General features: G+C 51.6%; 4 protein-coding genes across 9 annotated transcripts; 1 reads left to right on the forward strand and 3 right to left on the reverse strand.

The window, feature by feature from the left end:
- Nucleotides 1-413: 413 nt before the first annotated feature.
- Nucleotides 414-14,097, reverse strand: LOC128758448 (multiple epidermal growth factor-like domains protein 10). 4 transcript variants are annotated; one of them, XM_053864330.1, is made up of 24 exons: nt 13,946-14,097; nt 12,247-12,979; nt 12,024-12,144; nt 11,847-11,948; nt 11,362-11,462; nt 10,451-10,543; nt 10,143-10,389; nt 9,877-10,074; nt 9,635-9,809; nt 8,194-8,314; nt 7,969-8,132; nt 7,806-7,908; nt 5,955-6,101; nt 5,725-5,859; nt 4,153-4,281; nt 3,844-3,972; nt 3,651-3,779; nt 3,447-3,575; nt 2,598-2,795; nt 2,295-2,524; nt 2,158-2,230; nt 2,004-2,084; nt 1,449-1,649; nt 414-1,382 (listed from the first exon to the last, which is right to left on the reverse strand). In XM_053864330.1, the coding sequence occupies exons 3-24, from the start codon at nt 12,134-12,136 to the stop codon at nt 1,207-1,209; spliced, it is 3,174 nt and encodes a 1,057-aa protein (XP_053720305.1). In that variant the 5' UTR covers nt 12,137-12,144; nt 12,247-12,979; nt 13,946-14,097; the 3' UTR covers nt 414-1,206. The 4 variants fall into 4 exon arrangements, with proteins under 4 accessions (XP_053720305.1, XP_053720304.1, XP_053720302.1 ...); XM_053864329.1 differs by lacking the exon at nt 13,946-14,097 and adding an exon at nt 13,611-13,937; XM_053864327.1 differs by lacking the exon at nt 13,946-14,097 and having other exon boundaries at nt 12,247-13,937.
- Nucleotides 13,577-24,925, forward strand: dis3l (DIS3 like exosome 3'-5' exoribonuclease). Of its 3 annotated transcripts, none has more exons than XM_053864324.1 (19): nt 13,577-13,894; nt 13,961-14,114; nt 14,465-14,593; nt 14,686-14,821; nt 16,180-16,353; nt 16,421-16,499; nt 17,443-17,625; nt 17,683-17,852; nt 18,088-18,249; nt 18,315-18,562; nt 18,627-18,719; nt 18,777-19,065; nt 19,132-19,367; nt 19,432-19,586; nt 19,647-19,822; nt 19,904-20,046; nt 20,108-20,279; nt 20,370-22,800; nt 23,007-24,925. In XM_053864324.1, exons 1-18 carry the CDS (start codon nt 13,672-13,674, stop codon nt 20,652-20,654), a joined length of 3,207 nt encoding a protein of 1,068 aa, XP_053720299.1. In that variant the 5' UTR covers nt 13,577-13,671; the 3' UTR covers nt 20,655-22,800; nt 23,007-24,925. The 3 variants fall into 3 exon arrangements, with proteins under 3 accessions (XP_053720299.1, XP_053720300.1, XP_053720301.1); XM_053864325.1 differs by having other exon boundaries at nt 20,370-22,346; nt 23,007-24,924; XM_053864326.1 differs by having other exon boundaries at nt 20,370-21,453; nt 23,007-24,920.
- Nucleotides 21,190-23,607, reverse strand: tipin (timeless interacting protein). The gene is made up of 8 exons (XM_053864334.1): nt 23,428-23,607; nt 22,989-23,086; nt 22,703-22,784; nt 22,550-22,625; nt 22,360-22,482; nt 22,146-22,209; nt 21,869-22,087; nt 21,190-21,667 (listed from the first exon to the last, which is right to left on the reverse strand). The coding sequence occupies exons 2-8, from the start codon at nt 23,077-23,079 to the stop codon at nt 21,318-21,320; spliced, it is 1,005 nt and encodes a 334-aa protein (XP_053720309.1). The 5' UTR covers nt 23,080-23,086; nt 23,428-23,607; the 3' UTR covers nt 21,190-21,317.
- On the reverse strand, nt 23,698-27,479 carry crybgx (crystallin beta gamma X). The gene is made up of 6 exons (XM_053864335.1): nt 27,385-27,479; nt 27,233-27,281; nt 25,694-25,815; nt 25,481-25,616; nt 24,819-24,958; nt 23,698-24,755 (listed from the first exon to the last, which is right to left on the reverse strand). The coding sequence occupies exons 1-6, from the start codon at nt 27,426-27,428 to the stop codon at nt 24,623-24,625; spliced, it is 624 nt and encodes a 207-aa protein (XP_053720310.1). The 5' UTR covers nt 27,429-27,479; the 3' UTR covers nt 23,698-24,622.
- Between the last annotated feature and the right edge of the window lie 191 nt (nt 27,480-27,670).

The following is a 27,670-nucleotide window of genomic DNA, read 5'->3' on the forward strand; positions in this document are numbered from 1 at the left end:
AGTCTGTTGAATTCAGTGGAGTGAAGATGAGACGCTCCAGTCTGCAGCGTGGCTCACACACACACAGACCGGGGCCACGTTATTGGTGGCAGGAGCCACGTCCAAACATAGAGGAATCAAGTCAATGGCGCCCACATTTCTATCTACGCCGCTTGATATTTCCAGGAGGATCAGGGTCAAATGGAGGAGTTTGAAAGAGACATGCACCAGAGACATGCGCCGGACGTGAACCAGCAACCTGGTGACACACAGGGATGAGCTTTAACCGCTATACTGAGTCAGGTGAGCAGCTGCTCAGGTGAAGCCTCACAGCCTGACGTGTTGGTAGCATGTGGCTCTGTTCAGCAACACAGTCAAACAGTGGGAGTCTCGGACTGGATGGACACCCCTGTTGCAGACGAAGACAGTTTGGAAAAAATGCGTCAAAACTTTATTTACATCATGACAACGTAAAAAAGTGATTTGGTCAAGAGGCGTCAGTTTGTCCGATGTGGAGCTTTTATCTATGTACGCACTTAGTCGTTCCTCAAGACTCAAGTCGCAGAGGCAGCAGCGGGAGCAAAGAGGCCCAGACTTCCGCCTCTCCTGAACCCACCACTGGGCTCATTCCTGGGGCGATGGGTTTCACGGGGCTCCCTCCCAGTTGGACATGCTCCATGGAGTCACCTCACCTGACCTCTCTGTGTGGAGCGATTCTAATTTGAGTCTTCCCCAGATGACTTGGCTCCTTGCCATATCCCCATGGAAGACTTCAGTCTGACCAGAGGTGAGTGCAGAAACCCACCGCTCAGTGGAGAGCTTTGTCTTCTGGCTCAGCTCTTTCTTTACTCACGATGCTCGGTCCTTCCTTCACTCGTGAACAAGAGCCCATGATACTTGAACTCCTTCACCGGGGGGAGGGTCTAGCAAAGTGGACAAGACAGTCCACCCCAGTGCAACTGAGAACTAGGATGTGGAGGACCTATTTTCATCCCGGCTGCTTCACAATCTGCTGTGAGAACTGAAGGAAGGAGCTGCTGCTCCACATCCCCTGTGACAAGCAGGGAGGAGATCCTGAGGTCACTGAACTGAAGACCATCTCCACCATTGCTGCCGCGAGTCCGAGCCGCAGCACTACATTGCACCAAGTGACCTGGAAGGAGACCATTTGACTGGACAGCTGCGTAAGAGACGAATGAAAGGAGATCCAGCCAAAACTCTGGGGCTTTAGAGGACGGGACTGGGCGGCCTGCTGGAGGCTGGGGGGCCCTGGCTGTGGAGGGGGTTGGGACGGAGCGGCAGCAGGTCGTAGTGGCTCAGGATGTGACTGTTCCTGGGCAGGTCGTAGGTGTGCTGAAGGTAGCAGGGAAATCCCGGGGTCTGGATCAGGCTGATGGTCGGTTCTGGTGGATGAAAACAATGACGGATTCATTCTGTTTCTCCGCACAGAATGTGGTCAGCTCGCTCACCCGTGTCGTAGAACCTGCGGCCAGAGACCAGGGAGCCGCGGTGGCTCGCTGTGTCATGGCGAGTGGGCGTGGTCATCTCCACGTAGCTGCTCTCGTGCGGCCTCCCGAGGTGGACCAGCCCGTTAGGGGGGTCACTGATGGTGGCGTAGGGGTTCTCGGTGCTGACGGAGCCGCTGCTGGACCTCCAACCTTTGACGTCCTCTGATAGGAGCACAGTGAGAAGGTTACTCCCGGTGCTGTCCCTGCCTGATCTTCTGCCTGGCCAAAGGCAGCTCAAAGGCTTCAGCCAGGGTATCTCTGGTGGCTGCCATCTGGAGCCAGACTCTCATATTCCGCCTGGATCCGGGCCCTATAGTAACTAGTCCAGCCCAGATCCGGTTCAGATCCGTCAAACAGAGCCGTCCCGGATGTGGCCCACTGCTCAAAAAGCCTGTGGCCCGGATCACTGAGACTGTCCGGTCCAAATTGATTCTGCTGTCAGGCAAGTACAAGAAGATGGACGGAGAACCTGGTTCTGAACCCTTCTGGTGGACACTTGGAGTCAAGAGTCAGTACCGTGGTATTGGCGCTTGAGAGGCTCCTGGCTGAAGTGGTGGTCTGCTTGGCAACTGTAGCGCCGGTCGACGCAGTAAACGCCTGTGAAGTGGAAGGTCATGCGCTTCAGTTTGGTCCGGCAGACCGGTCCCGGTGCAGGTGACCGACAACTGACCTAGATCACGGAGGTTGCAGTAGGCACCCCACTCTGGCGCACTGTTCCGGTGCCGCCGCATTGTCGACTTCATCTGGAAAGAAAAGACACAGTGCTGAAACGTTTTCTTCGGATCCAAAGACAGTGGAGAACGGCACCTTGGCCTTGCTCCTCTTCTCTGATTTGGAATAATGTGCGGCATAAGCACAGGGTCCGACGGTGCGGTAGGTGGGGCTGGAGAGGCGGCGGTAGGCGGGACTGGAGATGGTGCGGTAGGCGGGGCTTGACAGGGTGCGGTAGGCCGGGTTGGAGAAGCAGCGGCCGCTGGAGATGCTGCTGTTCGGGGAGGACTCTGTGGAAGACAGCAGGCCGGTGCACTGCACTCCGGCTGCCGCCAAAACCCCGTCTGTTAACTGACACTCGGAAGGGTTCTAAAGTGTGAGTCGGGGCGAGGACGGTACCAGACGTGATGTTGAGGGCCGGTGTGTAGCTAACGCTGGGGAGGTGATGGTCCTTGTCTCGGTGGCGTTGCCACAACCAGAAGCCCAGAACCACAGCTGCAAAGATGATGGACAGGAGGAGGACGACGGCGAGCGCAGCGCTGGAGGCCCGGCGGTCTGAGGCTGGCACCGGAACCAGCTGCTCCATCGTCAGGACCGCTGGGTAGGAGTCACATGGTCAGGAGTTCTGATCGACACCGGAGTCGAAAGGGCGAAACTCCGCAATGCCACAGTGCTTGTGTAATGCCAGTATTATTGTTTTAGGAAATCCAACTCATTGCTCCCGTGGAAGACACCCGTGGACGTGGAAGTTAGAACTCAAGTCTTTCAAGTCTCAAAGTCTTTTGAAAAAAAGGATTTTTTTCACAATATCAATACATATATTTACACATCCACATTCAATATGCATCATTTTCAAAAGGCTTTTACTTTGAAATGACACATGAGATTGACTTCAAACCTCCTGGGTGGCTTCTAGAGATGCTCTAGTTCGAGGCTAGACCAGTGACATAGTGGTCAACCTAAGGGATTCTCCAAAATATCATTATAAATACGTACACATCCACATTCGATAAGCAGGATTTTCAAAAGGCTTTTACTTTGAAATGACACATGAAATTGAGTTCTAACGTCCTGGGTGTCTTCCACAGGACCAATGAGTTGAATTTCTAAAACAATACAGACTATTTCTGTGCCTTTTACTTTCTTCGCTTTGCCATTACCGTAATACGCGCATTACATGAGCACTGAGGAATTGCAGAGTTTCGTTTTGGTGCGGCTTGACTGCGGTTGGTTGACACAGTGACTCACCTCGGTCACAGTGGACCCCCTGGTATCCCTCTCTGCAGTTGCAGGTTCCCGTCACAAAGTCGCAGGTGGAGTTGTTCAAACACTCGCACAACTGCTGACACCCAAATCCAAAGGTCCCCGGAGGACAGCCTGGTCATGTGACAAGGAGAACACGGAGTCAAGAGCGTGTTTTCTGCCTCACTTTACTCTACGGTCCGGACTCACGGAGTTCACAGTTGGAGCCGATGAAGCCGGTCCGGCAGAGACACTGCCCGCTGACGTGGTCACAGTCGGCGCTGTTCTGGCAGGTGCAGGCTTGAGAGCACTGGTTGCCGTAGAAACCGGTCGAGCATCCTGAGAGGAGCAGAGGAAGACGATGGACGGAGGCCTCCACATGCACCGCGTCGCTAGGTCTTACGTTGTGAGCAGTAGAGTCCCATCCAGCCAGGGCCGCAGGAACACTCGCCGTCCGTGGAGCGACACTGAGCTTCGTTTTGACACTTGCATGTGTGGATGCAGTCTGGACCCCATGAACCCTGCGGACAAGCTGCGACACAGGCTGCAGTCTTAGTGTGACCCAGTTCAAAATAACCGGGTCATGGGTTTCAGTTTGGTTCTGGTTGAGGTTAACCATGTGTTTTGGATGGTTAGGTTTAGGGGGAGAGGGTGATGGCCATGAGAGGTCCTCTCAAGGATAGCAAAACAAATGTGTGTGTGTGTGACCTACAAATGGAGCAGTCGTCTCCCCTCCAGCCCGGGACACACTGACAGGTTCCATCGATGTGATGACAGCTGCCATTGTTGCTGCAGGAGCAGGTCTGAGAGCACTGGGGTCCGAACCTTCCACTGGGGCACACTGCACGCACACACACACACACACACACACACACACACACACACACACAAACACACACACACACACACACACACACACACACACACACACACACACACACACACACACACACACAGATATTCCCGTCAATTCTGAGCCAAGTCCACCTTTGCAACCAAAACAATATCTACCCACGTGGACGCACACCACTTAATAGATGAAACCACACACACACACCAACTATCAAGCAAACTCCCTCTGAGCCCCCCCACTGAAATTAAGTAGTCACAAACGCAACACTAAAACCACACAGTAGACTAGACGCTGCTGTTTCTGAATACACAGCTCGTGAATGCACCATGTGTGACCCCACTGCACTTGCTGTCTGTGGAGGTCTGTCACTACGTTTGAAGCTTTGAACGCCGTCTCTAGCTCAAAAGATGACCAAGATATGCTCCAGTGTCTGTGTCTGCTGTTTGAGCAGGCTGTGACCTTTCCCCTACTCTGCAGTTCCGTCGCCACGGCAACGCTCCCCCTCCCTTGCAGCTGTATCATTGTGCTTCAGAGGGACTTTTAAGTCCGTGAACAAACGGCCGTATCTCGAAAACCGTAGCAGATAGAAAAGCCGAGCAGACCGTGAGAATCCTGAGACTTTTGTCTCTAACTGAGCTGAATTCCATGTGTCTACAGTCTGGCCAGGATGGCGAGTTGAAAATGTGTAACTTTGCTGCAATTTTCGAGCAGCAGCCTGACTTCGCCAATGCATTTTCAATGGAGCCGGATCCGGGATTCGCCGTGCATTTCCGACTCTCACGCAAGAGAGAGGACGAGTTTGACTACAAAAGTGGGGATTTTCATGTTCCTGTGGCGCACTGTTTGGCCACCATCACAGTTTAGAAACTGGAACATGACCGGATTTCGACTGCTCTGCTCCACTCAAACCAGCTTCACTGCTCCCTCTAACTTTTGGATTTTTGCCATATCTCAGGTTCTTTGAGGCCGATATGTGTGCAAAACTTGGCTCTGATCTTTTTTAGGGCGATAGAGGACGAGTGCTTCTCCGTTTTGAGCTTTTCGCAGGGTTTCTAGGCCATAAATTTGGGGAGCTGCGAGCCGTTGAAATAGAGGCAAATGAAGTGGTGAATCCTCTTCCCAAAAATTCGAGGTCACAAAACCTGAACTATCCTGGGAATTCTGGCACCTAGGTCCGAGAAAGGTAATAGCAGGCGATTCCCGGTCAGTCCGCACGTTTTGCCTTTGGAGCCGCGTCTCTACGGACGAAAGCACTGGGAGGAGTAGCGTGCCGAAAATTTTAACAGAATGGCTGACGCGAAGAACAACACTTTCATTTACACACCAAAAGTCACACTCCACAGATGTACACACGCAACAGTCAGTCACAGACTGAGCACAGAGGTCAGACTCACACACACTGCGTGAGACAACCCCAGCGCTGACACTCACCCTGGTTGCACAGCAAGCCGGAGAACCCGGCGAGACACTCGCAGTGTCCGGTGACGTGATGACACGGCCCGTCGCTGTGCTCACACTGAGGACACGCCTGACCGCAGCGGTGGCCGAAGAACCCGGGGGCGCACTCTACACGCACGCATGCACGCACACACACACACATGCACGGGGGTCATATCCTGGCTCCACCACACGTGTGTTGTCTCTGCCAGCCTGTCTTTTACTTCTCTTGCAGTTGTTGCCACGGTAGCCAGGAGCGCACACGCAGGTTCCGTCCTCCGGAGAACACGACCCTCCGTTCAAGCAGTTGCAGCTGGACGAACAGTTTGGACCCCAGAGACCCTGAGGGCACTGGCTGTCGCACCGCACACCTGCACACACACAGACACGCTTGTGTTATTGGCCAAGAGGGTTGTTCTGTCTTCCTGGACGTTAATCCATGTCATGTAACTCCGTAAGAGCACCTTGAAGGAGTCCATCTCTTCAGCTCCCTGTTTTGTTTATGTATCAGTCTGACCTTCTGAAATTACTACTGCATGTGCTGGGCGAGAAAAACCCGGCTTCACTCCTCTTCGGTCAAGATCAGCACCCAGTGGACCACAGCCGACCCACCAGTCGTCTCCCTCGTACGAAACTGTTTGCAATTTCCAGGTATCGCCTCACTGCAGGCTTTAATTTGACACGTCTTTAATCGTCCGAGTCACACGCAGGTGGGTCAGCTGTCACTTCTTCTCCCATTCAGCGGCACACATAAGGATTGAACAAATCTTAAGTGTGTGCTAAATGTGTGCCACCGACCGAAAAGCTCAAGCCACAACAAGTCGAAAAACACAACTGGCAGCATGACATTTGAAGTGTTTTTTTCTTTTTTGGTAAAATGATCCAGAAAGAAACATCATCATCACTGAATGACAAGAACACAGCTTCTGCTCGCAGAAATAAAGTTCACCATCCAGACATCTGAAGGAGCAGAGCCAGTGAGACCGTCAGCAGGCAGCGGTGAGATTTCCACAGATTCAATTCAGATTTGCCTCCTTGTTTCTCAGTTGGTTCATTTCTTGATTGGCTTCCCTGATGGTGCCTGGACTGCACTCCGTCTTGGCCTCAAGACCACTTTTTGAGGGTCTCGGTCTCGGACTGGGCGGACTCCGAATTCCTATTCTAGACCGGTCGAGACCGACAAAGAAAACTGTTGATAATTGGTGAAAGTAGGATTCTGGCGACGTTGGCCGTTTTCAGATCCGATTATTGGAACAAGTTCACTCTTAACACACGCCAGACATGAGGATTCTCTCAGTGGATAGTCTTATCCGAGTTAGGAGAATTGGATGTCTACCATCTTCGGTTGGGAAGGAGCAAAATGGTGACAAAAGAACCCGATTACCGTGATGTGTGTGGCCCCCTTTAGTGGTTCATCATCAGGCATGAACCAGGGTCATCTACCAAGTTCACCATGGCCTTTACTAAAGCGGAAACAATCACGGATACCTATGATTAAAGATGTAGCAGCCAAGATACACGTACACCGTAAAAACTATTTGCCACTGGCCTCAACAGCCGAGCTAACTTCTCCACCATCTTCTGGCCCCCACAGAACTAGACGCAGTCTTCTAGATGTCTCCAGGAAGAGCACCTTCCAGTTTCCGACAGCCTCTCATCTGAGCAGCATCTTGACTTCCATATCTGTCGGTCTGGTTATCTTCTCCCTTAACCAAGGTTCAGTCACCCTCATATTGACCACACGCACGGATGGGATCCCACTTCTGACACCATTTGTTGTGCAGAGGGGAGATTATATCACTAAAAAAACTGCTCACAGAAGCTGAATCAAGTGTGTCGATTATGCCTTTGATGAAGTGCCGTAGAAATGCTGTGCAGGGTTAAAGGGTACCAGGTCAAAGGGGAAGAAGAAGAAGGTCAATGAGGCTCAGGGATGTAGGGCAACATGTAGAGGACGGTAGGAGGACTTGCTGCAGCAACCTCGGATGGGAAATGCAGAAAGGAGAAGGTTAAAAACAACAACGCTCTGCAACCGTCCACTTCACCGATGTGTGTTTTTTAGTGAGCGTCATCACCTGTCCAGCCATTGAGGCAGTGACAGACTCCAGTCGTCGGCTCACAGGCAGGCGCGTGGAGGCAGTCACATGACTCTTTGCAGTCCAGCCCAAAGGAGCCCACCTGAACACCAACAAGACGTTAGACCTTTGCCCGTTGAGTGGGCTGAAAAAAGAGACTGACCGGACACGGAAGGTCACAGTTCAGACCCGTCCAACCGGCAGAGCACTGGCAGCTGCCGTCAACTGGGTCACATGCCGCCCCGTTGGCACACTGACAAGTCTGGTTACAGCCCCGACCCCAGAATCCTCCGGAGCAGGGAAGGGAGCAGTCGACACCACGCCAGCCTGGGAACACACTTCAATCTCAGTCACTTCAGAACCACGGCATTTAGTGCTGGCTGGTCACCTTCTTTGCAGATGCAGGTCCCATCCAGGTGGGAACAGGAAGTGTGGTTGACACAGGAGCATGACAGTGAACAGTTGATCCCATAGAACCCTGGAGCGCAGACCCTGGAGCAGTCTTCGCCCTGCGAACAGGATACGGTCTCTGTGAGTGTGTGACACTGGTAAACAAGACTGTGAGTGGACATGGGTCTCACACACCCCCAGGTAACCATCACACATCAAACCCAGCCCCACTGTCTTCCCTTTTCTTGGAGGAGTCGAGTCCATCACATTGTTGATACATGAGGAGGTCATCACATGCATTTCTTGTGCCCACATGGTCATGGGCGTGTGCCCAGATGAACCCCTCTTCCTGGGAGGTGGCATCAGAGCGTTCATAGTCACTGACACCGTGTTGGTCATAAAGCATTGAAGCCATTAACCCAACCCCAGCCAGTCCCTCATTCCCATGCCAGTCACGCCGGCCCTTCCAGTCAACCTGTCAACCATTCTAACCCTTCAGTCGCCTTTCACCCTAAGCCCCTTTTGCCCATGACTGTAGCCCTCACCGTACCAGTGTTGCTGCACCCCTCATCCCACCAGTAGCCAAATTCCACACCCGTCAGCATACGCCTACCACTCAGTGCCCCATTACCGAACCCCTTTCCCTGACCCTACCACACACCCTTCACGCCTCACCCCCACCAATCCAACTCATCCTCACTCACATATATTGACGTTGGGAAAGTGGACTTTAGCTTCCTATACTGACGCCAAAGGCAGCCTTAAGTGTTGCACGTTGATGCATGGCCCATTTGTGCTCAATGTTCCATAACAATCTGGATACAGACACATCCTTCTGTCCGTGCTCTGCCTTCATTTCCTTCATATTTCTCCACGTGTCCATAAAGCTTATGGCCATGGACCAAACGGAGCAGTACAACTGAAAACCATGGGGGGCAGTGTTGCTGTTACTACCCGATATGCAACTCTAATGAGACAGGAAGAAGACGTAACAATGGCGGAAACTCTCCGTCCTCCAGTGGCGATATATTTAACGTCCTCACCAACCACCACCTCCGACAACGCTGCCTCCGTTTCCTCTTTTGTGCAAGAGCTGCATGATCAAGTTTGGAGTTTGTTGTTGTCATCAACTCTTAACCCTGGGCTGCTCCCCCTGGTGGATATATTGGTGAACAGCATGGAAGCAAGTGACCAGTGACATGGTTTGATGGGTACAATTTCATAGGTAAAGGCAGCAGACGAAGAGAGTGTCCAAATGTCTCCCCCGTGCTCTCGATATCCTCGCTTCTTTCGTCTTTTGTTTTTGATATTGATATTCCGAATCGATAAATACATACTTGGGTCACAGAAGTATACTTATGGTGGCATATTTGTCCTAGTTTCTTTTCTTCCCTCATGACAGTCCGTCGACCCAAACATGCATGTGTGCTGAGACTCACCACGTATCCAGGTGGACACAAACACTGTCCACTGACAAAGTCACAGTCAGCGCCGTTTGCACAGGAGCACTGCTTTTTGCAATTGCCGCCGTAGAATCCTCTCATACACGTCTCATTACAGTAAAGCCCCGCCCACCCGGCCTCGCAGGTGCACGCCCCCGTCAACTGATGGCACCTGAGAGAGACATGGTTGTTTAGGGAGAGAGAAGTGAGAGGCAGCAGATGGGGAAGCGGGTCAGAACCTGAGCGTGCTGGTGAGTCGACAGGGACAGATTTTGTCGCAGGAGACTCCGTACAGAGAGGCGGGACACTGCCGATTCTGGCACTCCTTGTCGCAGAGACACGTCCCGGCGATGTGGTCGCATTTGCTTCCGCTGGGACAGTCACACGCGAGGGCACACTGAGGTCCAAAGGAACCATCTGGGCATTCATCCTGGCAGCTGAGACACCGTGAGCCACCCTCGGTTATCTTTGTTTTAACAGACAGTCAATGTGGTATGAGACTCACAAGTCGCCTGTGTAGCCAGGAGCACACAGACACTCTCCCGTCTGGTGGTGGCAGGTGGCGCCGTTGAGACACTGACAGTCGAGCAGGCAGTTCTTGCCGTATTGGCCCGGGTCACATGACTCCTCGCAGCGCCAGCCGTGGAAGCCCTCGGCGCAGAGGCAGGCCCCGGAGATGGGGTTACACTTGCCGTCATTGAGACACTGGCAACGGTTGACGCACTGAGGTCCCCACAAGTCTGGCCCACACCCTGAAGACCAGAAAGCATCATCAGTCCCAGGATCCATCTGCGTGCGATGGTGGGCGCTCACCGTCTGAGCAGTCCCCGCCCCCCCAGCCGGGCTCACACTGGCAGGTGTCCGGAGCGATGCAGCGACCGTGGACACACTCGGCCGAACACAAAGCTGACAGACAGAAGAGACAGACCTTATCTCAAATGTTCAAACTCACAAACATACTTGTACTGCTATCTGTGTGAGGACCACCCTTTCCCCAGCCTCTCCCCCTAAACCTAACAATCCTAAACACATGGCTCACCTGAGCCAGGACTCGAAACCTAACTAGAACCCAGTTAGAATCGTCCAGTTATTTTGAAGTTGTCATCCTCACATTGAGGTTTTGACTTGTAAGGTCCAGCCACATGTCCCTACAAAGTCATATGGCCCTCACAAGGATAGTGTTTTGTCAAGAATTGGTCCCTACAATTGAGGATCAACCAGGTACTCACAAACATATACACATGCACACACGTTGTATCTCTATCCCTCTGGGGACCTCTCCTGGCCATCACCCTTTCCCCAGCCTCTCCCCCTAAACCTAACCATCCAAAACACATGGCTCACCTGAACTAAACTGAAGATTGACCCAGATATTTAGCCCAGCATTTTGCCAAAAATGGTCACCACAAATGAGGATAAGCGTGTAACACACACAATCACACACACACACATGCACTGGGACACTTACAAAAGGTTCATTGGGACAGAAAATAAAAAGTGCATCAGAAATTCTTCAGTACAAAACCACCTCTGCAGGGCATGTTAGCATCACACGAGTGGGCTGTTGCCCCCCGAGGGGGGCAGCATTGATAGTTCACAGGGCGGAGGGACGGACTTCTCCTCCAGCACAGTGAGTAGCGGGAGAAAGAGTCGCGGGAGACAGAAGGATGTATTCAGGTTGCCATCTAGACTGGATAATTGAAAACACTCGTGAATACACTCACGGACACACAGCTCTCCACTTTCATGGAATCCCGGGCAACACTGCGAGCGTCTGCGGTACATTGTCCGGACTCCCTGGCGGTACGCTGTCTTGTAGCTCGTCCTGTAAGCAGGAGGCGCATGGTGAGAGTGTCGGGGTGTTTCAGGGCGTAGAGTTACCCGGGATCAGGGAGGGTTGGAGTGGATCAAGTTGGTGTGTTGAGGTGTGTCGTGCGGTTTCAGGTGTCAGGGAGAATCAGTGCGACAACAGAAAATGTATCAGGAGTTTCAAGAAGTTTGAGGTTGTTTCAGTGAGGCTGAGGGGATGCCAGGGAGTGCAGCAGAGTCCCAGGGGTTTCACTACCTCAGAGAGCAAGTATTGGAGTGTATCCTTGTCTGTATATATGCGGTAGATAAAGGGGTTTCAGGTGTATGAGCTAGTGCCATTCAGGGTGCATCAGGGACAGTCGTCGTGGAAGTAGCAGGGGCGATATTCTCCGGACTCTACCTGTGTCTGGTGCACTTGAACCAGGTGAGGATGTCGGAGCAGGACTCGTAAAAGACCTGGTCGTACGGGTGCGAGTACGATTCCTGGACGGTCACCGTGTAGCTGCAGACAAGGACATTGATGGTGGGGGTGAGCAGGAAGCCGGGGACGATATTGATGGCGCCGACAGGAACTGACCTCTCCCAGTGGCTACACACATTGGGGTCATCCAGACTGAGGGGTGACACGACACCGAGGACCCCGAGGTGAAGCCAGAGCAGGGAACTGGCGGAGATTCCAGTGCACCACATCGTGACTCCTACAGAACAAACAGAGCCAAGCCTGAACTCACCACCACAGACCCTGGTGGTCCCACAACGGCATGTGTTACGGGTCACAAACCCTCTCATGTGGGTCTCACCTGCTCAGTCACTCCAGGTGAAAGCAGAAGGTGGATCTTCTCTGAGCACTGATGCAGCCACGGCACCTACATTCTCTATGGTGGCAGCACCAGCTTTGGTCTTTGTGTGGAGGCTGCAGCAGGAAGTAGGTCGTCTCTGTTTGTTGCTGCTGCTGCCGCCGTCGGCCCGGCTTCTAGATCTTCTGAAATAACTTTGACTTCTCTGACTGTGCCAGGTTCTGCTTCTTCTGTGGCAGTTAGATCTTCTGTGGTTAGTCCAGCAGGTGTCTCCGTGATCTCTGCAGCAACAGACTTGTCTCCTTTAGTGGCTCCAGCAGCTGGATCTTCTTCTGTGACTCCGGCACCTGGATCTTTGTCTGTGACTCCAGCAGCTGGATCTTCTTCTGTGGCTCCAGCAACTGGATCTTTGTCTGTGACTCCGGCAGCTGGATCTTCGTCTGTGGCTCCAGCAGCTGGATCTTCTTCTGTGACTCCAGCAGCTGGATCACCATCCCTTCTTTCAGATCAGTCCACAGTCCCAAAGACTGCCCCCTACCTCCCTCACCTCCCCCCCCCCTTTCCTGCCCCTGATGTTCATCCTACTCTCCTCTATTCTCTTCCCTGCCATCCCTCCTATCTGCCCCTTTTCCTTCCACTCCAACCATGGCCCGGGGTAAGGGAGGTGGGGAGTGAGTGGGGAATGCTTGAAGGTGCTATTTAAACAAACAGCATTGAGCGAAACGTCCACCAGCACCTGTGATGGAGACGCATGAGAAGGTCACTCAGCAGAAACTTCACGTCTCCTCTGCTCTTGAATGTGAAGGTGTGAATCATCCATGAGAGACTTATTTAGATGTTTCACTGGTTATGAAACACAGAGCATATAAAGCAAATAATCCACCCAAAATGAACAATCACGTGGACACACTAAAGCAAACACGTCCCCGAATGACATGCTGGACGTGGGTGGTTGACCCACATTCTTTAGGCTGATCGATCTCTTTCTTGTAATTAATTAAATATATTAATTACCAGTTCGATCAGCACAGCTCTGTGACCCAAATACACGCGTCCGTCCGCACCACAGCCACGTGTATCTGATGTTTTCCATAATAATAATAATAATAATAATGCTGTAATATGTCGAGATTTTAAAGGTATCAACTAAATTCGACAAACGACGCTGCGTCTATTTTAGCGCTGGTTCTGATCGCCTTCTGTCGAAGGATTCACCGGTGGCCAGTCACTACATTTAATCTCACTTTTACAGCACAGGTTCGCTCAAATTAATTTCAAGATGTCCATTAAACGTTCAGTATCTAAACGCGTATGGACGCGTATCGTCGCTTGATTTCAAACAAAACCATCTAAAACACTGTACTAACCTCAACTTTAATTATTTTATCCGTGTTGTGTTTTTCTTTTTAATTTTCGCCTTGATTTCCGATGCGCACTTTTATTGACGCACAGATGACGTCACGTGACGCGGCATCCCGGAAGTTTACAAATTCCCGCTTCTCCGTCAACAGCATGAAGTTGACAAAGACTCAGAGGATCGTCCACGTCAGGGGCAGCAAGGGTCGCAAGGTGGTCCGGGTGGTCCGAGAGCACTACCTGAGGGAGGACGTCCCGTGCCGGAGCGAGCTGTGCGTGGGCGGCTGCAATAACGGTGCGGAACCAAAACAACACACGCGGGAGAAAGTCGCACGCGCTAACCAACCTGGGTTTTCCTCAGAAGGGAAAGTGCTGGCGGCGGGCCTCACCCACTACCTGGTTCCGGATGTCAATGTGCTGCTGGACTTTCTGGAGGTTCTGGAGTTCAGAGAGGTTCAGGGGGTCATCTTCACCCAGACCGGCAGCCAGACCCTGCTGCAGAGCGGAGGACGCAGGTTGACAAACGCACGCACACGTGACACAACAACTCACTAGTACACAAACACACAGCACAGAATTAGCTTTATTGCCAAGGTCAGTGAGGACCCCACCAACTAGGAAAGTGATTCAGTATATTGTGCAATAATGAACAAAACGTAGTAATTATAATCATAAATAAATAAAAATAAACTATGCCTGCCCAAGGGAAGAGGAACAAACAGTCCATGACCAGGGTGAGAAGGGTCGAAGGCTCTGATCCCACCTGCACGTCTCTGGGTCCTGGAGACGTACAGGTCCTGAAGAGGTGGCAGGCTGCAACACATCACCTTCTCACCAGAGACCTAACAGGAGTGTTCCCTTTCAGACTCTACAACCGCCTGCAGACACTCCTCAAAGACCCCCTACACAACTGCGTGCTGTTTGCCAATGAGTTCCAGGAGAAGTCCTACTGCCCGAGAGAGCTGGGCGAGTCGCAGGAGCAATGGCAGACCAGGTGAGAGCCCAGGAGTCTGGGCCACACCAGCTCCCATGAAGGTCTGATGCTCGGGGACTGGCAACAATCTCAGAACATGTTTGTGTGGGCAGGTGCGTCTACTCTGCAGCAGTGTGGTACCACGATCACCTGGGAGGTCAGATGGATATCGTGATGGTAACGGAAGAGGAGGCGGCCATAGCTCGGTATGGCAGCCAGACCGCCGGGGTCTACGTCATCTCCCTCCAGGTACTCGGTCGTGAAGAATTGTGAGAGTTTTGCATCTCACGATATGCTCGATAAACACACGGCACTGGTTGCGTTAGACTTGCATGAACGCGACGAGACTGTGATGCCGCCGTACTCTCCAGCTCTGTGGCGTTCGACACCCGTGGTTCACCTTGGTTCACAATTGTAGTTTTAAACTTATTTTTAATACAGGTAACGTTTGATAATGACATTGGTTGTCTCTGAGTCTGTGGATCAGTCCTTGTTTTGTTAGATAGAGTGGTCCTCATAGGTTCACTGACTCGGTTCGTATCAACTAGGGACGCTCTGATCAGGATTGTTGCTGCCCATCACAGATACCGATCACATGGATTGACAATGAATTTGTGATCAGAATGAGACCTTCTGTGTCCATGATCTTTGTCCAGACACATTAAATCATTTTAATTCAGACACGTTTCATATACCTCTTCAAGGAGGCAAAAAAACAGAAAAACCTTGCTGAATGCAGCAACTATTCTGTCAAAAGAACTCGACCAAAAAACATTTAATTTGATGTGAGACGTTATAGTTTGGTGAATCTCTAGAGACTGTGCTTTGTTCATGAAATATTGACATACTGTAGCGGGACTCTGAGACAGAGAGGACTGCATTTATGAAAGATTCCACCCCAGATATTTTCGAAAGTTTCAGATTCAGGTGTCTGAGGAACGTTGCATCTGACTCCCAAAGGGCGACGGATCCGGTCGTTTCCATCTCCCTGAGAAAGGCTGCTCATCTAGCTCTTTGAAATGAATTGTTATTATATCTTCAATAAGGCCATGGAAAACAAGCATTTTAGGAGAGAGAATTGTGAGAAGGTTTTTCATCACACAAGACAAAGGACTGACAGTTTGTATCATGATCTGGAGAATAGAATCTGACTCCATGATCATTTCTTCACATGATTTCTTATGTTTCTTCAGTAGCATCTAGGAACTGTGTCCAGACTGCTCCATAGTTCAAGTCAACTGTTCAGAGACCTGAGATACAGCAGACAGACGGCTCAGTTTAACCCCTAAATAAAGCTGGCAGAGCAGCCTGTCAGACACCAGTGGCTTCTACCAGAGACCTGAAACATTGAGTTTCTCATCTCTGCTCTGAGTTCACTGTTCTATTGAGACATCAACAAACCATGATGCTGGAGACAAACTCCACTAATAAGTTTCGTCATAAAACAGTTTCAAGAGAGACAGTAGTGTCCAACACATGGAAGCGAATGAACATGGATTTATCCTTAAATTATTATTTATTTATTTATTATTTTTTGTCCCTATCACCCATCCCTAGTAGGAACCCCGTGAACTCAGCCAGTTCCTCTCTGATGATGTCATCAACAGGACTACCTGCAGAACTTCCTGCTGGACCTGCAGCCTGCTCACCTGCTCTACACGTCCCTCAGACAGGCTCTGCAGGAGAGGAAGGAGAGCCAGTGGTCTGAGCGGGGGGAGTACCCCGAGCACCTCCCCGCCCACATCCTGGACGCCGGACTGAAGTCGGGACGCTTCATCCAGGTGGGTCTGGACGGCGTGGGCGTGTGTCGTCCGGGTAACGCTGTTCACCGTGTCTCTCGCTCATCAGGGAACTCTGAACGTCAACAAACACCGTGCTCAGACGGAAGCCACGGTCTCGGCTGAGGTGCCCTCCAGCAAGACATCAGGTGATGTGTTCGCACGGCAGGGCGCCCTCTGGTGGTCAGGGAGGAGCCGGCAAGGCCGTGTTTCATCCGGTGATCGCAGGAGTGTTTTCGAAAATGTTGTGATGATGTTAAAATATCACAACTTTCCTGCATGCAAAGGTCATATGGGGCTTTCTTAACTATTTCTTGTCATGGTGGCGGCACCAACATTTCTGATCCAGACACGTATTTCACCTTTGACCTACTGACCTCCATCATAAGTCCAGGAAGCTGAAACAGTTGTTGGGAACCGTCAGAGGAGTAGTCTCTGTCCTGCATGATCCCATGAAAACATCTTCATTTCTTCGGTCAGTGATGTGTCTAGTCCCTTCTCCGTTCCAAATTGTGTCTGTGGTTCAAAGCGAGACGCGGCCTGTTCTTTAGCAGCGTGTGAGAGTGTGATCGGCTGCATGCTGCAGCAGAAAAATCCATTTTCTACCAAACAAGAGCGAGTCATTTGTCTGGCCGGGCACAGCGGGTCAGCTTCTGACCCACTTGACCTGTGGAGGAAAACATTCTTTAATGTGAGGACGTTTCGTTAGTCCTTTAAGAAGAACCTAGTGTTCCCCTGGATTAAAGACCCCAAAAAACAAAATGGCTAAGAGTCTTCAACAGTCACCTTTAGGATGCGAGGGTTTCTTCCAGGGGAAGGATCCTTGAGAACAAATCAGTCCTTTGTGTAGAAGAGATCCTAGAAAGCGTCGTGAATAAGAGGACAGAGTTGGAGGATCAATGCTGGGGAAGAAGACAGAAAGATTCCAGGAAAGAAGCGTGTTAAACTAGATTAGCAACGCAGGGAGGAGCAGCTCTTGATCTGAGTAAACACATCTGTCACAGATGCTTCAGGGGGAAAATCTTTGTCCTGAATACCCGTGGATGATGTCACCGTGATCATGACAAAACACGCTTGACCTCACTGTTGCAGATCCATGTCGGGAGGTGCTGGTTGTGGGAACCAAGCACCGAAACCGGGCCGTGCACGGCGACTTGGTCGTCGTCGAGCTCTTACCGAAGAGCGAATGGCGAGGGATGTTGATGGCGCTGTCGGACGGTGGGGAGGCAAACGAGGGGCCCGGGGGTGCGGGCGAGACCCCGCCCATGGCAACAGGTGACTTCAGGTGGTGATGTCTGGTGTGAGGGCGGAGCTTCAACCTGTCTCTGGCAGGTCGGGTGGTCGGCGTCCTGCAGAGGAACTGGAGAGACTACGTGGTGACCTTCCCCTCCAGGGACCCCGGACCCTCTCAGAGCCGCAGCTCCCAGCGCATCCTGACCGTACCCTGGGACCGCCGCATTCCCAAGATCCGGATCAGCACGCAGCAGTTTGACACCCTGAAGGTTTGACTCCATGGCTTGATGTAGATCATCATGACTGGAAGAACTAGATCTGTAGAGTAGAGGAGCTTCATCCTCACACAGCCAGGGTTAGACGGGTCTGAAGGGTTGTTGTCTCCCTTCAACTGTCCCTGGACCAGGGCCAGGTGGTTCTCTTGAGGCCGTGCAGATCCTGGTGATGGTGTACAGTTGTTTGTTGGAAGCGCCTCTGTTGACTCTGACGGTGCTCTGGAAGCAGGACCACAGGGTGGTGGTGCGTCTGGACTCCTGGGAAAGTTCCTCCCAGTATCCTAATGGACACACTGTTCGAGTGCTGGGCCGCGCCGGCGAGCTGGAAACGGAAGTGCAGACCATCCTCATCGAGAACTGCGTGCAGGTGGCGCCATTCTCGGAGGCACAGGTGGGTGCAGCTACAAGGCTGGACGAGGCCGCTCGGCGTGACTCGCCGTGTTTTCTCCTGAGCAGTTGAAAGAGATGCCGGTGAGTTCCCCGGAGCATCCGTGGTCGGTGGATCCATCCCAGGTGCCGGTACGGCGAGACCTGCGCGAAACTCACCTGGTGTTCAGCATCGACCCTCTCGGATGTGAGGATGTGGATGACACGCTGTCGGTGCGGCGCCTTGGCGAGGGGCTGCTGGAGCTGGGGGTCCACATTGCTGACGTGACCCACTTTGTCAAAGAGGGGTCACTAACTGACCTGGAGGCCCGCAGCAGGTGGATGGTCTAGATGGCAGAGACCTTCATGGCTGTAATCCTGACGACCCGTCTTGGTCCGCAGGGCGACCACCTACTACCTTGCGGACCGGCGTTTCGACATGCTGCCGGCCGTCCTCAGCGCAGATGTGTGTTCTCTGCTCGGCGGCGTGGACAGGTGGGCGGAGCCAGTGGTGGGGGTGAGCGTCCCTGTCTGACCATGTTCTGGCCTCAGGTACGCCATGAGTGTCCTGTGGAAGCTGGAGGCCGCCACCCTCGCCGTCCGCTCGGTGTGGTTCGGTCGCACCATCATCCGCTCCTCCTACCAGCTGCACTACCAGCTCGCCCAGGATCTGCTGAACGGGAAGGCGGCGGACGTCCCGGAGCTGAGCTGCCTGCTTCCTGGAGACAGAGAAGCTCGGCTGGCGGAGCTCCGGAGCTCGCTGGAGATGTTGACGCACGTGGCCCGACACCTGAGGGCGCAGAGGGACCACGAGGGGGCGCTGGAGCTGGAAGGAGTGGAGGTGTGTGAGTGTGCGCTGGTCGCCCTCAAATAGCAGTTTGAGTGAGGCGTTTGTGCGGTGCCCAAGGTCCGCGCCCAGCTGGACGAGCAGAGGAACATCACGGCGCTGGTCCCTCGCCAACCACTGGAGGTCCACGAGACTGTGGCGGAGTGCATGATCTATGCTAACCACTGGGTGGCGCGTAAGATCCGGGAGGCCTTCCCTCACCAGGCGTTGCTGCGGCACCACCCGCCGCCGCGACAGCACTTCTTCAAGCAGCTGGTGGACAGCGCTGAAGCCCGCGGGTTTCACATCGACACCAGGTATCCATCAAGCGCTGCCGTCTCTCACCTCTGCGGTCTTCATGACTCTCCCACTCCCCTTCAGGTCCAATAAAGAACTGGCGGACTCTCTGGACCGGGCTGTGGACCCGACCGACCCACTGGTGAACCGGATCCTGAGAATGATGGCCACCCAGGCCATGTCTCAGGCCCAGTACTGCTCCACTGGGTTCAACTCCCCAGACCACTTCCACCACTACGGTAGGTCCCTTCTGTTTGGTTCAGCTTCAAGGTCCGTCTGAGGTGCTGGGATTCTTCCAGGTCTGGCGCTGGACCAGTACACGCACTTCACCTCACCGATCCGGCGCTACGCTGACGTCCTGGTCCACCGACTCCTGACTGCTGCTCTAGACGTGGAAACGGGGCGGAACCACGCCAAAGTGTTGCCCAATCGAGAACTGGAGGATCTGGCTCACCACATTAACGTGAAGAACCGGGTCAGTACATGTCCTCAGCAGTGACAGCGGGAAGACAAGATGCTGACCCGAGTGTGTATGTGTGTGTGTGTGTGTGTCCAGGCGGCCCAGCAGGTCCAGAAGTTGTCCACAGAGTTATTCCAGTGTCTCTTCTTCAAGGAGAGAGACCCTGCACTGAACCAGAACCACGAGGACGCCATCATTTACTCCATCAGAGACAACGGAGTCCTGGTCTTCATCCCCAGGTAAGGACCTCCTGCGTGTTCGGCTCGGTCCCGCGCCTGACTCTGGTCACATGACCCCCAGGTTTGGTGTGAAGGCTCCAGTGTACCTGAAGAACAAGGAGGGTCTGGTGGTTACCACCGGGGAGGACCAGAGCTGCGAGTGGCAGGCGGGGACCCTGCGGCGCTACGCGGACCACATCAGAACAGAGTCTGCGAGTGGCAGCGCCACCTTCAGGCTGTTCGACCACATCACAGTGAGTGTTGGACGACACTTTTCCGCTTCTGTAGTCCTGTGAAGAGAGAGTTGTTGAAGATGATCTTCTGAATGTGTCCTCTGACCACAGGTCCAGATCTCTGTCCAGTCTTCCACTTACCACTCTGACTCTCTGCACCTGGACGTGGTCAGGAACCAGCCCCGCCTGGCTGACTCCTCTGAACCCTCCAGTCTTCAAGGCCGCAAGCAGCTGGTGCAGGAGGTGGTCCGACTGGCCGAGGTGGCCACACAGCAGAAGGACCGCGGCCCAGAACTGTCCCGCGAGGAGAGAGAGTTCCGCCAAAGCAGGGCACCGAACCTGTACCTGCTGCTGGAGGAGATCCGGGAACTGGCCTTGGCCGAGGTCCGGTCGTAGTTGTTGGTCTGAAGTTTGTGACTGGACTGGTAAAATAAAGGAGTCAATGATGGTTCTGTTGAACAGAGCGGAAGAGATAAGTGATGACTCATCAGAAAGGATGCGGTAGAAGACTTGTGAAGGTGAAAGGTAGAAGGGACCGAGAAGCTCAAGTGCTGTGGGGAGAAATGAGAAGAACGGGTGATGAACTGGACAGAAGGATGGCTGGTGATTAGAAGATCTTTGAGGACGGGAGGACGAAGAAGGGACTGGAAAAGTGTATAGGGAAGGATGCTGGAGAAGAGTGATGGAAGAGATGTAGCACTCGGTGCTGGAGTACACAGAGAGATCTCCATGTGACAGGCTGATGATGGGACTGGTCTGAAATGAGTTGGAGTGAAGACAAGTCGGACGACTGAGTTGAAGTCACTGGTTCTTAGGTCGAGTCCTCACAGCAAAAGCTTCAGGCAGGTAGTCATAATGTCACCAGCCTACTGTGATCAGACTCCTGATGCCAACAATTGAAATGATGGACAAACAGACTTCAGTTGTTCAACTTTATTAACACTTTAAAACAAGTAAATAGAACTTTAACATGTGACCATCAAGACTTCCCCCTGAGCCGACTGGTTCCCACAGAACCCAGGTGAAGGTCATGGCCATCTCACTCCAGGCCCCTGCTTTTCACTCCCTCATGTTGGATGGATCCAACACTGGGGACGACTCAGTTGGTGGGGTGTCTTCTATCGACAAGGGCGGCTTTGCATCCACCGATGAGGGTTCTTCAATATCAGCTTGGGATGGATCAACCGTTGAGCAGGTGGGTTCCATCGAGGGGGGCTCTTCCATGGATGCGGTTATTTTCTCTGGTGAGGTGGGATCCATCCAGGCCGGTTCCTCCCCTGATGTAGGTGGATTCTCAGCTGGGGATGGATCCACGCTGGGTGTGATCTCCTCCTCCATGAGGGATGTGCTGTCGTTGATGGTCTCAGCTTCCTCCTTTACCATCGGATCGACTGTTGGTGGGTCTGCAGCTGCAAGAGGGAGTCACGTCACTGGCTTCTTCTATGAACCCGGAATCATATCGTCAAAGAAGGTGAATTTGATGTGGATAAGAAGCAGGAAAAGGATGATGGAAGTCAAGAGGCAGGTTGAGAGGAGGAAATGAATGGCGGAACGATGAGATGCTCTCAAGATCTCAGAAGATCTAGACAGAGAGCTGTCAGTCATCTCACCTGCGGCCTTCTGACGGGTGAGTCTTCTCTCCAGGGCTTTCATCCGGTTCATCTCCATGCGGTGCTGTTGCTCTTCAGTGAGAGAGGGCGGGTCCGGGGACACCACGGGCGCGGGTTGAGGTGCCGGTGTGGAGCTGACGGCCCACTGGACGTTGGCAGGGAAGACGCTGAACGGATCCGAATCCATCACCGTCTCTGGCTCCACCTGCTCCTCTCCACCTGAGACAGCGGCGGTGTTCAGACGTCTCTTGAGCCACAGTGGCCGACCTGCTCTTACCTTCTTCTCCTCCGAAGTCCTCATGGATCAGCGGCATGTCCAGACGGATCCGCTTCAGACACGTCTGTCAGAGGGGCCAACAGTGACGTCAGACATCGTGACGCCAGTCGTCGCTTCGACCTTCTTGTGCTACAGCCTGGACCCAACTACTGCTGAGTCACTGACTGGGTCGAGGCCGGTGAAGAGAGGAACGACACCCAAGTCAGTTTCTCACCTGCACATCCTTCTTGCTGCCGAGTCGTTCCACGCGATCTATGAAGTCTTCAAACTGCAGTTTAGGAAACAGTCGATGCGCCCAGTTCTCCATTCGGCTCATCAGCACACGCAGGTCCTCCTGCTGCTCCACCAACACCACAGAGTGAGAGCAAGAGCCTGTGCCTGTGCCTGTGCTTGTGTGCGCTTACCTCATGTCCTCGACCTCTAAAAGGAGTGTCTTCAAACAAGGTGCGCAGAGCAGGCAGTCCTCGGCCCGACGTCAGTCTGGAGGCGTCACACAGAGACAGAATGACGTCATCAGTCAAGATCAAACATCGGGCTCATTGTGATGACATCATCACCTGTTTGAGTCCAGTTTGGGTTGTGGCCGCTTGACAGACTTCCTTTTGGCCTCAGGAACGTCAGCCAGTTGAGAGACTTCACCTGGAGCGACAACATTGTGAGTCCCTCTTTCAGAATCGAGTCTTCCCCAGACTCATAAGCTTTAGAGTCAAAGGAAAGGACGAGTCATGACTCACAGGTTTAAGCATGGAGTGATTCAGTATCTTTTTTTTCCCTTTTTAGCTTCCGATTAACTCAAGTCAGCTTGTGTTATGTCTATGTATTTATTACACAAAACACAATTACCTTCTTCTTCGTTTCCAGGAGACGTCGGTGGAGGAAGTGGAGGGAAGGCTTCATCTTCCACAGCATCGTGGTCCATAAGTTCACCCACCATGTTTGGTCTGAAAGTGACCGATGAGACAGAATATAGTGACTCTGATCTAATCCACTGCAAGTGCATTTGTAACTCGTCAATCCTTCATCTATATATGACTAAAACACTTGGGCTACTTCCTTATATCCATTTAAAATACCAGAACGAGGTTTTACATTCGCCATATAGTTATGTGATTTGCGATACCAGTGCGGTAATAACGCTTAGCCTTTATGTACTAGCGCCGATATGTTAATAATGTCCTTTTGATCAATACATATCCTTCCTTATGACTCATAAAAATTTTATATTCGTATTTGATCACTATAATCAATTATTGTGTGCACTGATCTCAATTTTCCTACTCACCAGATATAAACAGTAGTAACAGCGTTTGCTCGCCTCTGGTTCAGATACACGCCGTATTCGATCAGAACAAAAGTCAGCAAACTGCTTAAACGGTTCGAAAACTCGACCGCAGATTTGTTTACGTTGTCGTCAACCACTCCGGGCTCACTCAGTCTTCAATGTTCGCGCGTAGTGACTGGGAACAATTTCCGCATTCTGACGCAACATCCGCTGATTGCAAAATAAAGGCACGACATAATTAAACAGTCAAAGCACGTTTAATTCTTCGTCTTGTCTTACGGACTTGTTTATTTTTATTGGTGTGTGCAATCGTAACATAACATTTTTTCTTTCGCATTCACAGAAAAGGGCTCCAGAGTGATAATTACATTTTATTTTGAAATGTCGACAAGCAAACCGCATTTGAGCCATTGTGGGCATAAAAATGTCTTGTAATGAATCAAAGGCGAGGCACTTCAAAGATTCTAATGTTTATTTCTGCAGATGCGTCGTCGTTTTCGCTCTTTTTTAAACCTCTTCCTGCTATTATTTCTGCTGGGTTTTCTTTTTTCTTTTTTTTTTTTTTGTTGTTTTTCACTTGAGGACAAGTTTTCCCAAATGTCAGCTGTCCTTGTCTTATTGCGGATTTTCTTGCTTTAATTTAAATGAATATTTCGTTAGATTGCTGGATTCAAAATTAACAAGTGTTCTATAATTTTGTGCTTGAATTTAGTGTTGTATCAGTAAAAAATATTTTTATAAAAACAGAGTGTTGTAGAGGAAGTGGAAGTAAGAAGCGAGACTCAAATCCCTTCAGCGTGTGCTATCATGGCTTCTCCTGGGGTGTTTCCCCAGCTGGGCCAGGGGGAGAGGAACACAGAATAAATTGAAGTCCAACACAAAAGACCATGTCCTAGATTGCAGTTAATGGATCACGATCAAGGAGGGTAAGAGCAACGTTGAAAGGAGGAATGAAAATAGCTTGCAGACTTCCAGAGAGAATCCAAGACCGGCCACTTTGACTTTTGGAGGAGAGAAGGTCCAAGTCATGGGTGATGGAAACAAGGGAAGGGTTGAAGAGGTGAAGCTCTTGGGAGTTTGATGATCGAGGAAAGGTGGAGAACCTGCAGGCAACAAAGAAACCATGGCCTGGTCTTCAGTTTTAGCGCATTTATTATGAAAAATGTGCGAGCGGGGGTTTGGGTTCGTCCGCGCTCTAGTTGAATCGGATCCGTCGTATCGAGCCCACTGTGTTGTTTTGGCTGTTCCAGTCTGTGAAGCTGTTGTAGTCGCGCTTCTCCAGGATGTAGTGAGGACCCCTGAAGTTGGGCTCCTGGTAAACCACCCACCTGCACGGACAGACGGTTAGCTTCAGCGTATCATCGACCACATTCGTCCAGGTGGGCACTTACGCTCCTCCCAGAACCCGGATGGAGGCGACTCTGTTGAGGCTGAAGCGACTCATGAGGTTGGGAATGTCGTCATGAATCTCCATCTTCTTGCCAGAGAACCCGGCGCGCTCGAACAGCTGAGCTTTGGCGGGAGTGTTGTCCTGGCGACAAAGGTAACTGTTACCACTTTGACACTGCCATGCACGGTGGTGGGTGGAGGGGTGTCTGGGGAGGATGCCCACGCCTCATTTCCATCACGTGCTGGAGGCTAACCAAAGTTTGGGGTGGATAATTGACCATCCTCCATGGAAGTTATTGTCTCACTGATATGAGCAATGGGCCGACACTGGGCGCCTATTATTTGGCACTGAGTGGGCCCCCTAGTGGTCTGTGAGTAGAAGCTAAAATTGTCTTAAAAGAATGTGGGCCTTACGAGGTTTTCATCTTGGTCTGAAAAGTTTGGTTGCCCCAAGACAGATGTGGGCAAAGTGCAACCTTTGCCCTCATGAGATCAGAGCCTGTCTTCATTTTCTCTTTTTCCTCAATTGATGTGATTTTTCTTCCCTCCTTCCCAATGAAAGTTATTAAATTAAAGACTTTTTCCTCTTCTCTACTCTCATCTTCAGCCCTGAGCTTGCGCTCACAGGTGTCACGGCACACACAGTACCACATGTGCGTCTCACCTGTTTGACCGCGCGGACGGAGGAGACATGATCCACCTGACTGCTCCACTTGTCGCAGGAGTTGTACTCGCCGCGGTCGTACATGTCCCACAGGTACTGACGCCCCCTGAAGTTCTCCTGCTCAAACCCGATCCACCTGGGGCGGACAGGACCAGCACACTCTCCATCATGTGGAAAATATTCCGGACTCGAGTGAGGCGGCATGTGACTTACGCGCCGCTCTCCACCTGCACGGAGTTGCATCTCTCTGGAAAGTTCTTGTCACTCAGGCGAGAACAGTCCGAGCTCAGGTCCAGGCGTCGGCCAGCGAAGTTTCGCTGCTCGTAGAGCGTCACCTGAGGGACAAGCGGTCTCATCACGACAGTCATCACTTGGTGTAGTAGTCTGTAGTAGTCAGCCAGGTGACAATGTACTGTATGTGTGTGTACATGTGGGTCAGAACCCTGAAGTGCCTGTTCCGAGTATACGAAGTTGATTGTTAAAGTCTCTCCGTTCAAGACAAGACTCGCTTGAGTTACTTCACTTGCTTTGCTCTAAACACTGCTAGTGGGCCATAGTACAGGAGTGATATCAAATATGACTTGTGTATTTGGTGCAGTCACAGAGTGTGAGTGAATGTATATCGCTGCAGTCCTGTGCATCATCAGATGAGCCACGCCTGATGTGATCTTGCACAAGTGTCTGAGCCTCTCAGCGATCAAATCCTCCTCATCCCTGGTCTTTTTGAAAGCGATTTGGCGTCATAAAGTAGTGAAATGACCCGAGCAGCTCTTCTAGAGGAGCAGATAAGGTGCTGTGCAGACATGCTGGGTGTGTAAATACGATGAACAGGAACCTGCAGCCCTGATCTTCGCCGTCCCTTCTGGTGACTGAGCAGCTGGACACGGCAGATAAGACCATCGCTGCGCCCTAGAACCCGCTCAGCTCCTCTGACTTCATCTTGAAGCTCATTGATTCTTTTGGATTAGTTGGATATATCTCGACGTCATCCATCACTTGGGTTTTATGGAGGTGTGAAATCACCATGAACAAAGAAGTTTGCTGAGATCAGAGTGAAAACAGCAGACTCAAAATGTGACCACTTTATTGACTCTCCATGCCTGAGCAGATGATCACCTGATTAATAGAACCTTTATCAGATCTTTGTTTGTCTTGTCGACTTTTGATCAGCCTTGGGTAACTTCTGTTCGCTCTAGTAACACTAGTTCCTTCATGTGTTTATGGATTTTTCTCTTAAATACAGATATTTTTTCACATTTATTTCCTCATTATACACTAAGCACCTTAAACTCCACCTCTCGGAAAGTCAGCTTGACTTGAAATAGAATGCTCTGATGCCTGACATTTTAAAAAGTGTCCTCTTACTGACTTTTTTAAACCTCTCTAAACAGAGCCAGTTCTTGTAATGGAGAAGGGCCACGGCTTTCCATGTTTATCCCCCAAGAAAAATGGCTTTATTATTAAGTTTCCTTGGAGGCAATGAAGTGTGCGAATGGCACGTTTTGGAAGAGGGCTGATATTAACTGAATAAGTTGATTTAAAATGAGCCTTAAAAAGGAACTTTCATGAGAGGAAATGATGTAAGATATTCTTGGGAAACGTCCTGCATGTGCGGTCAACCTGCAGCGGACTGAAGCAGAAGATTTGGCTGAGAATGTGCTGGACATGGACCAAAGGGATGACTTGGTTGAGCATGTCCGAGAAAACAGACCTGTTCGACGACAATATAGGAAGCTGGTTTTCTGGACTCACCCGCCCACTGGACCCATAGAAGGCACGTTGGAGGACTGACCCCAGCTTGCTGTCAACACACACACATGTGATCTCTTACCAATAGCATCAATTACATGCTGCGGTTATTTGTTGGGGACGGAAAGGTTCCAGGACCCCGTGGCTTTCGTTACCTGGTTGGTGGTATTGATCCTGGGACTCGGGTGAAGATGTTCATGTCAGCTCGGCCGGGTCACGAAACAGCTGCTTAAATAGTGCCCAGTCACACTCGCCCGGGCGTACGCCAACACACAAAACAACTCGCACAAATACACAAGAGTTGCAACGATGACACTTTGAGTTTTCATGACTCAGCGTTTTTTTTTGGGATCATAAAGGCTTTCACACTTTGTCCACATGAGCGGCAGCATTCACAGAGGTCCTGACCCAGAAGGACGTCCATTGGTCCATACGCGTGTC

The sequence above is a fragment of the Synchiropus splendidus genome, chromosome 5, assembly GCF_027744825.2.
Source record: "Synchiropus splendidus isolate RoL2022-P1 chromosome 5, RoL_Sspl_1.0, whole genome shotgun sequence".
Classification (NCBI taxonomy): Eukaryota; Metazoa; Chordata; class Actinopteri; order Syngnathiformes; family Callionymidae; genus Synchiropus; species Synchiropus splendidus.

Coding starts and splice junctions, on each gene's coding strand:
- dis3l (XM_053864324.1), top strand. CDS start 13,672: ATGCGCACTTTTATTGACGCACAGATGACGTCACGTGACGCGGCATCC. Junction 14,115..14,464: donor CTGCAGAGCGGAGGACGCAG/GTTGACAAACGC, acceptor GTTCCCTTTCAG/ACTCTACAACCGCCTGCAGA. Junction 20,280..20,369: donor GGCTGTTCGACCACATCACA/GTGAGTGTTGGA, acceptor CTCTGACCACAG/GTCCAGATCTCTGTCCAGTC.
- tipin (XM_053864334.1), bottom strand. CDS start 23,079: ATGGTGGGTGAACTTATGGACCACGATGCTGTGGAAGATGAAGCCTTC. Junction 22,483..22,549: donor TTAGAGGTCGAGGACATGAG/GTAAGCGCACAC, acceptor TTGGTGGAGCAG/CAGGAGGACCTGCGTGTGCT. Junction 21,668..21,868: donor CACCCGTCAGAAGGCCGCAG/GTGAGATGACTG, acceptor TCCCTCTTGCAG/CTGCAGACCCACCAACAGTC.
- LOC128758448 (XM_053864330.1), bottom strand. CDS start 12,136: ATGTGGTGCACTGGAATCTCCGCCAGTTCCCTGCTCTGGCTTCACCTC. Junction 11,949..12,023: donor GTGTGTAGCCACTGGGAGAG/GTCAGTTCCTGT, acceptor CCTTGTCTGCAG/CTACACGGTGACCGTCCAGG. Junction 10,075..10,142: donor CCTGGCTACACAGGCGACTT/GTGAGTCTCATA, acceptor ACGGTGTCTCAG/CTGCCAGGATGAATGCCCAG.
- crybgx (XM_053864335.1), bottom strand. CDS start 27,428: ATGAACATCTTCACCCGAGTCCCAGGATCAATACCACCAACCAG. Junction 25,617..25,693: donor GTGCAGGTGGAGAGCGGCGC/GTAAGTCACATG, acceptor TGTCCGCCCCAG/GTGGATCGGGTTTGAGCAGG. Junction 24,756..24,818: donor ATCCGGGTTCTGGGAGGAGC/GTAAGTGCCCAC, acceptor CTGTCCGTGCAG/GTGGGTGGTTTACCAGGAGC.